Source organism: Homalodisca vitripennis, chromosome 3 (genome assembly GCF_021130785.1).
Source record: "Homalodisca vitripennis isolate AUS2020 chromosome 3, UT_GWSS_2.1, whole genome shotgun sequence".
Lineage (NCBI taxonomy): Eukaryota > Metazoa > Arthropoda > Insecta > Hemiptera > Cicadellidae > Homalodisca > Homalodisca vitripennis.
This window is the reverse complement of record NC_060209.1, coordinates 69336865-69350211: the sequence shown is the minus strand read 5'-3', so window position 1 is coordinate 69350211 and position 13347 is coordinate 69336865. Positions and strand designations below refer to the sequence as shown.

The 13347-nt window shown below is 30.9% G+C and overlaps 1 protein-coding gene across 1 annotated transcript in view; it reads right to left on the bottom strand.

Moving 5' to 3' along the window:
* The window catches only part of LOC124357049 (lysosomal-trafficking regulator), a 115705-nt gene extending 103263 nt beyond the window's left edge, over positions 1 to 12442 (bottom strand). The window contains exons 1-2 of the mRNA XM_046808445.1: positions 11998 to 12442; positions 1561 to 1646 (exon numbers count right to left, since the gene is read on the bottom strand). Of these exons, the coding sequence (XP_046664401.1) occupies positions 1561 to 1646; positions 11998 to 12102 (191 nt within the window). The 5' untranslated portion in view covers positions 12103 to 12442. The remainder of the gene's footprint in view (positions 1 to 1560; positions 1647 to 11997) is intronic.
* Between the last annotated feature and the right edge of the window lie 905 nt (positions 12443 to 13347).

The window sequence follows — 13347 nt, the reverse complement described above, 5'->3', positions numbered from 1 at the left end:
ATTAATAATACGTTTTTTCTTAAAAAATCTGTAAACACAAAAAGGGACAGTGTTTTATTGTTGCCAAATTTTTAATACGTATACCTTCACTGTCTTTTCTTCAGTGAAAATCTCGTAAAATATTATTTAAGCAATTGAAACAATTTGTTTTTAGTAAAGAGATTAAAAAAACATTTATTTAGTGACCTAATGCACTTTAGTACATTTTTGAAATGTTCAACTGCTGAAATATATAGATATTTTGTAGGAATTTGAAAAAATTATCAAATATTCAATACATGTATGATGAAGTTTGAATTTCACTGTATAGGGCTACTATAATAAATATATTACGAAAATAAGCAACATAACATCATTTAATAAATTTTCATTTCCTGATACACGTTTTGGCAATCATGTAACATGATAACCTCACAAAAAAACTACAAATAAAATTAAAATAATAAAACATATGGTGATGATAATAATGTAATGAACTATAAATCTTCGTTGGTAAAGTCTATGTTCAGGATTATTTTCTTTATTTTGATATTTGTTCAAATATTGGTATTTTTGTATTGACTTGCATTGTATTTAATATGTTTAAGAAATATATTTTGTAATTTAAATTTTATAATAATTTTATTAGTTTGTTGCGACGTTATAATGTTACTATAATCATGGAATGATTGCCGAAACATGTGTCAAGAAATAAAAAGATCTTGAAAGGTTAAAATGTTGCTTATGTTCTATATATATATATATATATATATATATATATATATATATATATATATAATATATATATATATATATATATATTTATTTACGTAATATTCACAATATAAACTAAAAATGTCAGTAACACTCATTTACAAAACTAAATAATATTGTAACATTACTGGTCTTTTGAGAATAAAATATAAAACTCATTGTTATGATAATGTAATAATTTTATACAGATTGGAAACCTTAGGTTAGTGAAGAAGTCAGGGACATTAGTAATCTAAATTCTAATAGCGCCTACATCAATTTAACGCTGAGTTAACTTGAACTTTATTCTTCATTGAGCAATATTGTAATTCACTACATATTTTACAAGTGCTCTGTACAATCTACACCATAGCTAATACCTTGAGATAATCTCAAGGAAATTAACATGTGGTTAATTACTGCAATCATTACTAACTGAATCAATTTTGTTAACAAAAGAAATAGAATTTATCTACAAATTTTAACTTATTTGATTATAATATATCTGTAACAGAACATAAAGTTAATGTTATATGATTATTAATTAAAACACCTAATTTTAATATCAGTGACCTATTAGCTCAATAATTATACAGGATACAACCAAGTAAATACTAATGTATGATATTAATACAAAACTTAATAAATATTATTGTGATTTATACTAAATATTTCTAACACTTAATGAGTTTTAATGGACGATTTAATAATATTAGGTGACCAGTGAAATAACACAAATACGTACAATTGTAAATAAATGTTGCTCATTTTTACTTGTAAACAACCTATCTAACATTAGTCGAAAGATGTACATTGATAATTACTCACCTAGATGATAAGATGTCCTTGACAGACTTTCCTTCTTTCACCTCTGCTAGAAACTCTGCCAGGAATGTGTCAAACCAGACGGCTTTCTGGAACAGTGACAAGAAACCGGTTAGGCGCATAATAATGAGGAAGGCACATAATAATTATCAGTGCAACCCTCTGTAGTTAATATCATACTGCCGAGGATCTATTTTGGCAGTCTAACATTTTATATACTACTCAAAACTTTCTTTAAAAAAAAAAAAAAAACAAAAATGTTACTTTAATTTTTTAGGGTCTATAAGAAACACAATTAAGATTTTGAATGAACTATCTAACACAATTAGGCACAGTGTAACTAACTGTGCAGTGCAGAGGAATAGAAAGAGACCCTCTGTGACTCCATATGAAATCAAAGAGTTCTTTGAAGCTGCCAAATACATCCTTGTTAGGTACTCATGAGTCATACTAGGTCATAAAATAATAAACAGTTTATATTAGTTAATATCATGAACTGTAAAGTCTGTCCAGTTTCTGATAGTGAAGTATTTTCTATACAAAAAGAAATGATTTAAGCAAGAATTATAGTTTCCAACATTACAATTGAAGATTAGAAAAGAATTAAGAATGACTTGAGATAGAACCTATTATCTGATGTACTGTTGACATGGTTTATTATAGTACGTTTTATTCATAACGTCACATCAGTGATCCACTACGTCTAAGGCCATGTGTTATCAGAGCTGTCTCCATTGAAAATGATAAACATTACGGTTGAAGAATTGCGTAAAGTTACAACTGATTAATTCCATACTCCGCTGTGGTTACTTCACAAAATTCTATCTCGTTATGATCTTCACAATAAATTCAATTGAAAGATAATGGCAGAAATTTTATTACATGGAATGTATTATATATTTAATAAGCTCTACTTTATGCAATAGAAAAATAATAAATTATATCAAAACAGCTACTCTACTTCAGTGCTGTATAAGTGCTTATCACTAAGAAAGCTAAAGGCTCTGAATTTAGGATTCATCTAAACAGCCTTAAAATACTTCTAGTGTTATTGAAATTGTTGAAGCTATTCAATACAATATCAGAGCTTGTTGTGCAGAAATTAGAGCTGTACTGTTTTGTTTATAAAACTGATTCACTCTCTGATCTCAGGACTCTTCAATTCCAATTAGTCTAAAGTGGATCAGATGATTAAAAAATCTTCCAGTGACCAACAGTGTTGTAAATAATGTTTGGTATACCATTTTAAAAGATATTCCTATGATGTCCCCGTTAACCAGCAGGAAATCACATGTGAAGCTGCAGGTAACTGCTAGTAAAACCTTAATGATTATTAAGCTGACCCTAAAGGGAAATATATATTTCACTCCGATGCGTGAAACTGGAGGTCTAAAGATACCTTAAATCTGATTTTATAAAGAAAAATACTTTGGAAGAACGAAAATTATTTCTGATGAAGAATGTCTTCGATAAATTGTTACTTGCATTTCATTGCCAACCTTAAGTAGAGACTTTGTTTTAATGATGAATCTTCTTGTGCCATTTTTTCAAGTATTTAATAGTCTTTCAATTCTGAAAAAAATAATCAAAATCTTATGACTTTAGTAAAATATTCCAACTGACAAACACGGTAATTGCAGTAAAGAAACTCTTAAAATTCAAGCATTTAAACCAATAAAAATGATCACTTACCAACAAAACAGATTTTCATTGATTATCGCAAATTTTATTTTTAACTACCACAAAAGTGTCTACTACATTCTGCATGAGGAAGGAATCAAAAAATTAATATACAATTATTGAAGCTCAAACATGTTAGGACAATAAATGCTTAACTCTTGTAATGGAGGGTAAAAAACTACTCCAACTTTCTTCAACCAAATAAAGATTAATACTACAACGTTTAGAGCAAATCAACATAACTATGAGAATGGAGTACATTTGCTCAATCAACTAAAACTTTTTAACCTCTCTAAGATTTTATTCAGTTTAATTCAATCTTAGTAGATTTAAAGAATTGAATAATTTAATCTATTTTTGACAATTTTAGAGATATGATTCTATTTAAAAATAATATATGTTATTCTTCTAATTTGTAAATTTGTGTAAAACCAAATAGCATAAATATTGAATTTATGATTCATAGCTTATTTATGTTAATATAACTTACAGTGCTCCTATTACTGTTTGCTTGACTTTTACAATTTCTATAATTTGGAGAACACAGATTGTAATTTTGGTGACATACATCTTTTGCCTTGATACATAGTAATTACTCTTGTAATAAGTTGCATAATATCGAAAATAATTCCTAAATGTATAAACAGAATCTATAAAAGAGAAAGCAGAGACGAAATTCAAGGTAAGACAGTGAGAACCCAGAAAGGCCATGTTACGTCATAGCTGTAGCTACAGTGACCTTGGGCACCCCGAGGTCAGGATTAACCTTGCAATCAACATGAGAATATGTGTTTCTAGGTATTAGGTACAGATACCTGATTACCATTGTGGACAGTCTGCCAGTGTACACAACAACACCCATATATGTAACACTTATTGACATATTACGTGGTTATTTCCAGATATCGTTTGCTAATCAATAAAAAATGTCCTTCAAGCAAAATTCAATTTAACTTATTTACAACATATAAAACATCTTACTTTAGTCAAGAGTGTATTATAAATCCACTTATTTTTCATATAAGCTTAAATTTTTAAGAAAACTAATATTACTTTTGATTATATAATAACCAAGATTAAAAATTAACTCCCTTGTAAAATCAAAGATGCTACTTACTCCCTTTTCAGATCCAGAACTAAAACCACCATTATTAAACTATTAATTAATAGGAATTTTAAAACTAGAGGACAGAAATTTTTCACTCTTAATAATGAAAATTCCTGGAAAACCCCAAAATCCTGCAAAATGAATCTGTCATTTTTCATACAAGCTTATTTATTTGTGCATAGGTTTTATTTTTGTTCATGTTCGTGTTCTTAAACTTGTACAGGGTGATTCAAGAAGATATGCAGAAACTGTGGGAGCTCATTAAACATATAAAAAAAATGAAAAAAATTTTATATAAACATGGATCCAGAAATGTTGTGTTAGCGAGTTACGGCTAGCAAAAGATTTTGCCCGGAATTCAGCTCACCATGTAAAACGAAGTCTTCTTAAAATTCTGGTGAGGCAAATTAAGGGATAAATTCAATTGTTTTCTTATGGTTTTTGACCTAATAAATTGAATAAAACCACGGGAATTAACTTTGACCTAGTAAACTTTATAGACAATAGACAATATTCTTTATTCATAAACGTTGAGTTTAGAATTTTTGTCAATACAATAAAGGACATACAGAACATAAAATTTAAAATATCAGTTCATGATGCAATTGATTTCCAGTTTATGAACTCTTGAATAGTGTAGAAGGGTTGCTGGAGAAACCAACTTTTGAGTGAGTTCTTCAGGTGTTTGACTGGTGTTTTCTTCAGTGAGTCTGGTAGAATGTTGAAATAGATTGCTCCTTTGTATGATGGTTTCCTCTCATATAAACTTAGGTGGTGTGTTTCAAGAGCAAAGTGATGTCTATTTCTTGTGTTGTAGCAGTGATGGTCTCCAGTTCTAGTCTGTCCAGTTGTTACAGAGTGCAAAATATTATCAATTATATAAAGAGCTACTACTGTTAAAATCCTCAGTTCTCTGAAGGCTTCCCTGCAACTGTCTCGTGGTCTCAGTCCAGAACTCTGATGGTTCTCTTTTGTATTACTAATACTCTTTGTAAATTTGTTGCTGTTGTACTTCCCCATACAATTAATCCATATCTCAGATGGGACTCAAAGAGAGAATGGTAGGCTGATTTACCCATATCTATATTGCTAATTTGTTTAATTCGTCGTACTACATAAAGGCAGGAGCTAAGTTTTTTGCAGAGTTTATCCACATGAGGCTCCCTCACCCCTGTACTTTCTCCTTCATCCATTCCCATATGCAAAAATCCAGCGGCGTATGATCTGGTGACCTGGGTGGTCAGTGTATGGGACCTCCACATTGATCCATCTATTTGGAAACTGTTGATTTTGAAAAATGTGGCGATGAGCCATCATGTCAGAAGTACAGCTGATGTCGCGTTGCGAGAGGAACATCTGTAAGCAATGTTAGTAATTCTTCTTGAAGAAACTGTAATTATGTCTAACCCATTAAGCGCCTCTGAAAAATAAACTGTCCAATCAGCTGATCATGAATAATACCATACCATACGTTAATGCTATAACGCTGTTGAAAGTTATGTTCAACTGTTGCATGAGGGTTCACTTCTGCTCATGGATGTTGGTTTCATAAATTGTTACCATCACGAGTGAACTGTGACTCATCGGTAAATAAAATATACTTAATGAGTCGACAATAAATGTTTAACCAAATGCCATAATCCAAGCAATGAGCATTGGATGTAAATGCTATATTTTTTGTTTATGGTAGGAATAGAGCTAGTTATTATTGAGTTTTCCTATACTTTACTTTATGTAACCTTGAACCGTTTAGAAATATGTCTTGTACTACCTGGACTATGTTCAACAGCAGAATCAATGTTTTCCTCTAAAATAACATCATGTTGGCAAGAGCGGTCATCCTAGGACTAGGAAGTGATTCTGTTTCCCATAATGTAAGAAATGTAGCACTAATTGTTCTAGCATTTAGAATTCTGCAGTAAGAGAAACGTCTGTATTCTTTAACAGCGTCCATAGCACTACCTTCACAAACCCCACAAATAAACACCATATCGGCGTATTCTGCACATGTAAATAAGTATAGTATTACTACTCCAATAATTTAATAATTACTACAGTCAAAGTAATACTTACACAGACTGAAACTCAATTACTAAGAACAGAACAATACGCACATAGACTGAAACTCATTTGTTAGCCTCAAAATTATTGGAATTCTTCTACAATTAAAAACATATCATTGTTGAACAGCTGCTAATTGTATTGCCAACTTATGAAATTATTTCCCGCAAAACATCATTTTGTGTTTTAAATCAAATTAAACCAAGCCATATAGTGTATAAGCAGCACCTGAATGCACTGCTACAATCAATTTACTCTACGAAATAAATTGTCATTTAAGAATTGAAATTTACAATTGTGAGTAGAAATTTAATTTGTTTAATGGGTAACTAACAAAGTTGTTTTTAGTCAAATGTAAATGATGTATTGTACTGTTATAAATAAAAATTAATTTAATCAAATATCTAATCGCTTTCTGTGTACTTTATTTACACCTCTTTGCTCAGAATAAAATTTTCTACAAATTTTATTACAAATTTTCTACAAGTTTTATTACAAATTTTGATGTTTTTTAGTGAAATAACAAAGTTATTTTGCCCAAAGATAAAAAAATGTGTTTCTTCACTCCATTTTTTGTATTTGACACAGGTTTTCTCAAAAACTAATTAACTTACAGTTCTGGGATCTGTTTTATTCAATTTATCAGGTCAAAACAATAAGAAACTACTTGAATTTGTTCCTTAATCTAACTTACCCGAATTTCAGAGACCTTGTTTTACATGGTGAGCTGTAATCTGGGTGAAATCTTTCGCTAGCGGTAACTCGCTAACGAAGCATTTCCAAACCCAACCCATGTTTATGTGAACATTTTTCATTATTTGTATATGTAGTATGAGCTCCCACAGTGTCTGTGTATCTTCGTGAATCAACCTGTATTATATGCTAATGGAGTATTCTTTAACTCATGGAGTGACATGCACCATTATTGAATGTTTCTCATGTACAAGTGAAGCCTTATGCAAAATTTCAAGTCTATAGTTAAGTCTGTGTGGACAGACAGATAGATAGAAATAAAACTTGTATTATTACATATTTATATAAAGTACAGTTACACTTTTACATTAAATAAATATTTCTTTGTGAAGGAAACAGGATTTTTCCGGACATTTGCTATCGTTCAGTGATACAAATATTCAGTAACACTCTGTTTCAAGATCTGCAATTAATCTCTTCTTCAGGTAAATAACTAAACTAAGACATAATTACAAACTAGGTTAAAATAAACAAATCATACCAGAGCGTTGTGACACACGTAAGTCAGGAATCACAATCACCATGTTGTGTGTCAACTTCACTAACTCTAAAACATGCACTTAATAAAAAACTAAACTCAACATTAATTATAAGAGTCGTAGGTGGTTGGTCGACAAATGCAGACCTATTGTGACCTGTTATCTGTAGTTCAGTTTTTTTATAATTAGTGATCATATATCACTTTATAAAAATATGTAGTTAACAATGAATAAACACACCAAATTTCTTTAATTTATCCCAATAAATAAATAAAATATGGAATTGTTTAAAATTTTTACCATTTGTAAGAATTAACCATTTATTTACGATTACTAGTGAAGGTCAAAATAAATAGATCTAACGTTAAATAAAAACACTGATGTAAGAGAAATATAATATTTTTTTATATTGAAATATATTACAAAGTTAATTTTAGAAATGATATTTGAAAATATTAAAGGTCTAGGAAAGACATAATAAACTATTAAAAATAACAATTTAAATTATAAAACGAACCCAACAATGTAATTCTATAATATTCTGTCTAATGTTTGTTACTATGCAATATATGTGGATAAGTATGTATTTATTATCTATATGTTGATATTAACAACTAAAATGGTAATACTTGTATGGGTTATTTGTGTCGCAAGTCAGACACGTTTATACTTCAAAATAGTGAAATGTAACTAAATGTTATAGGTACTGCTTGGTTTTTTTTGCATTTAATAAATGCAAATTATATCCTAGATAGTTTTTATTCATCAATAAATTATTAGGGCTGCACTAATAAGCGACCAACACTCGAATGATGCATAAGATTGAATCATTAATATTAATGAGTAAAGAATCCTCGATTACTGTCCAATCAAAATTACTGTCTTACAAAACAAAATTAAGAATATATAAGACTGTTATAAGACCAGTTCTTCTCTATGGAGCAGAGACATGGATTATAGATAAACAGGCAGAAAAGAGATTGGCTACATTCGAGAATAAAATTTTGAGGAAAATTTTCGGACCTATTAGAGATGGAGATGGATGGAGAATCAGGCACAACCAAGAAATCAGAGAGATGTTTCAATCTCCAGACGTTGTAGGAGAAGCAAAGAGCAAGAGACTTCGGTGGGCAGGCCATGTGATGAGGAGGGAGGATGATAAATTGATTAAAGAGGTTTGGAAACACAATCCAGTTGGAAGAAGACCTCGAGGTAGACCCAAAAATCGCTAGAAGGACCAGGTGGAGAAGGACTTGCGGAAATTGAGAGCGGGTCAGGGGGATTGTGAAGACAGGGAGAGATGGAGGCAGCTGGTTGGCGAGGACAAATACCACCTAGGGTATCCATGGCCATGGAAGTAAGAGTAAGAGTAAGTAAAGAATCCTCGATATAATTATTACTTAAACCAAATTACGTTACAGGCACTTATTTCAAATTAGGTATAAAAATTAATAATGTTATGGTGAATAAAAACAACCTGGGATATATTTATTATAAATATAACAAATGAAACGGTAAAACATTTACTTACTTTTTACATTTTGAAGGATAAACGTGTTTGACGCAAACAAAACATGTACATAACAAATGTACATGATACAATTACAGATGGGCATTAGTGGAATGTTATTATGCGTATAAGTAGGTTTAGCGTAGTAAATATGTTACTAGTAGTACCAAAGTGTTCACGTGATCTCAGCTTGAATTTGGAAAGTATGGGGTGGCACCTAAAGCCAGGATCATTTCTAATTAGTATTTTCCCAAACTCAAATCACGTCCTAGATTGTACAACGTGATCTGACATCAGAGAAGTTAGACAATCTGAGATATGATCTGAGGTGGGGAAAATAGTGATCAGAAATGCCCCTGGCCTTATGCGCCAACCCGCACCTAGCGAAATAAGAAAAACATCCCTCGAGATAGTACCCAATTTCAAGCCTAATACCAAATGGTAGATAAGGACTCTGTAGTACCCAATAATTATGATGTATAGTGAAAATTTTAATTAACCCTTTTGTAATTTTATCATTCTATTTTACATTGTAATGAGTTAGCTACATTTTGGTATACTAACATGTTACCACGGTAACAGATTACTTGAACATAATACCTCAACACGTTATTTTGTTACAGTTTACTGACAACCAAGAGTATTTTGCATCACTAGCAGCCATTGCTCAAATACCATACACATGATTTAACTTTAAATTAATTCGGAACAATAATGTCGAACCGAATTACATTATAGACGATTAAATTTGTATTATAATGACGCTATATTTTTTATGTCAAAGAAATACGGGTTGAGTACGATAAGCGGACCTGGTTTTTTTTATATTGATTAGTATAATCATTGATACCTAATATTCGCATATCAAATAGTAGACTATCAATCATTACCAAAGTATCTATAGTCCTCAATAACAATCATATGTTTGAAATTAAAATATGAATTTAATATTTACAGTAATAAATTACCGAAAACAATCAAGCAAACAATTATAACCAAAAATAGGAAATCTCATAAATAATTAAGAAATAATAACAAACCTATGAAATGGAAAAATAAATTATAAAATAACAATATTTAGAAAACAAAATGGAAACTTGTGGAATTATCTAAATGCTTTCTACTGGGTAGCAATTTTTAACTGCTTTCAGGAAATGGTTTAACACGTCCTCTTCAGAAAATCGTACATCTCTTCTGTATAAATATTCACAGAGATGATCTACGAGCAGGTTGGTTGGTATGCCACTTTTCAAACTGCGTTATACGACCCTCCATGAGCTTTCAACTATCGTGAGTGTTGGTACCAGTTGCTGAATCTAAAAAGTTTTTGCTATGATTGACGGTAAAATGGACAAAACCACATTCACTAAAACCAAAATATACTTTCCACATGTCTGTGACTATGGTTTTCCAGGCTTTACGTGTTTTAATACAAGAGGAATGAGGGTATTTGCATCTTATTTATTTCCAGGAAAAGACCTTCCTATACTTACTACCATGTTTTTGTCCTTCTGGTATGATTTCAATTAAACTTAATATCTATGTTCCTTCTACCAACCTCCCTTTGTTTTATTTCTGTTTTCCAATATTGCATTTATCTATTTTCACCACCATTCCAGGACCTCCAAGCTTTTCCTCCCTATTAAATTGTTCATCAATCCATACAAAACAAACCTCCTTACAAAACGACAACCAGTCAGATATCGTACTTCTTGATGAGCTTTGTAAATCCAAACTACACAGCACGAATTAAAAAAATCATAGTTTGTCTGATTTCTTGAAAAAAAAATACACTGAACTCACAATGTTGCGCAGTCCAAACTTTCATCCTTCATAGAAACTGTTGTTCAGTGCATATTTACTAAAATTCTGTCCACCATTACCTTTTTTGATATCTGAACACAACCATATTTGCTCTTTTAACAATTGAACTTGGTTGTTTCCTAAAAATTTCACATAATGAGGTTTTAGGTACAGTATTAGTCCAACACCTTGAAACCACAAAAAACATGTCTAAAGATGTGTGTGTGTTTAAAGATGATAATCTTTTAATGTAATTTCATATACGTCTCTAAAATTGACTGCCATTTATAACTATACAAAGTCACTTATGTAAAATTCAAATATTATGTGTATTATCTGAAAGTGTTTACAGTTGTTGATCCAAGAATCAAGTTGTTGATACGGATGATTTCAGTGAATTGTTTAAATTATTAATCAGTATCAATTAATTATATCAATGGTTATAGTTTAAAAGTAATATTGTTTGCCAATTTCAATATAAAAAACCGGGTCCACTTAGCATACAATACCCAGAAATACACACATTTTAGATTAGAGAAATAAATAAAACTTTGTCTATAGGCCTACTAATTTGAGCAGCATAGTAGCCTACTTGCAGTAATAGAGTAAACATGTCTGACAGCATTGTAATTTTTTCAAACCGTGATTCGATATTATCGATCATTCAAATGTTGGATGCTTATTATAACTGCAGCCATGATTAGGCCTACTTCTTTAGGTATAAAAACAACTATTCTGAGATACATATTGAAATATCTATAACGTAATGCGGTTTGACTTTAGGGTTTCTGTAGTTTAGAAGGCCTAATTTTATATACTGTGTAAAAATACACACACACATATATATATATATATATATATATTTTTAGGTATTTCTAATCGAAAATTTGGTACCCTGATTTAATTATGGTGGTTGCCACTGACTATGAGACCCTGTGTTCAACTAATGATCATGCCTAACCCATATAATTTGAGAATATCAGACTGCATACTAAATAAAAAGAGGAGGTATTCAGTAAAAATCCGATTATATTAGGTATATTTACCTCAAATGACTTGCTTTCAGCAGTAATAAATCCATCCCACAGAACTTGAATGGGACTTTCTGATGAAGTGGAATGTTGTCCTGTTGAACACTCACTATCATCCATTGTGACAAATACAAATCTAACTTACTTTCGATATTTCATTTGTAACAGTAAATAATACAGATACAAAACACTATTTAGCCTAAACGAAGACGCCTTCGATCATGATGCAAGTTACATAACTAGCGGAAACGTAACCCCAATATTAGAAAATAACCAGACAATTATATTTCAACATTCAAATATATATTTAATTATTTAGTAACCGGTATCTGCACACGATGACATAAGTCTAGTCAGTTCGAGTTGTTTATTGGAAGAGACTAAAACTGATAAGATAGCCTTGAAACGAGCAATATAAGACTGACATTTGGTTAATCTGACAAGCAGTCAAGCGCTCAAGCGCTGCGCTCAGGATATCATACCCCACCAGTAAAGCTTCCCGATAAGAAAATTGTATAAGTACAGCCGCTACTAAATGTTGTTTTTTTTCACAGACCACAAAATGAAAACCTATACGTCCAGTCAAACTAAATCTTGTATAAAAAATACTACATCCTGTGGGCTTATTTTATGTTATATTGAAATATTCATAATTTATTGTTAGGTTTTCCTACTTTTGTAAAATATATTTTTTAAGAATGCCTCAAACTTTAAGAGAATATGAATGTATTTTTATCCAAACTTAAAATTCAAAAATTATTTTTATATGATATTTTACAAATTTGTTCACATGTAACATAGCGTATAAGTAACAATCATGTAACATGAGAAACCATTTTGACGTGACAACGTCTTAAATTAGGTTGCGGCTCGGAGTCACTCATGAAATAGTGTAACGCCCGGTAACGTTACGATGCCCGTCCAGTGGGTCCGCCGCACGGGATCAGCACGGGTTAAAGCAGATAACTGTGGGTCCGCCGCACGGGATAAAGCAGATAACTATGTTTATTCGTGAAAATGTGGAGTGCTTAGATTCGTCATTTACAACAACTACAACAATAAAGGTAAATAATTGTACACTGATATTTCATTATCGTAAACTATGATTGATTGATTAATTGTTAGATTGACACAAAAGTTGAGAAACTGAGTTTATAGGTTATGTCATACTATTGACAAATGTTGATAGTGTTAAGTAAATTATTAGTTTAAATCACTCTGCAATCAATAGTAATTCAGTCGATTGAGAAGAAACAGCGCGTATTGCTAGTCAAACATTTAAAATAACAAATTATAACCTCTAACCTGTCATAACAGTGCGACCAAACAAACGAACTAAACCGACCAATCACCACGCGCGGAGTT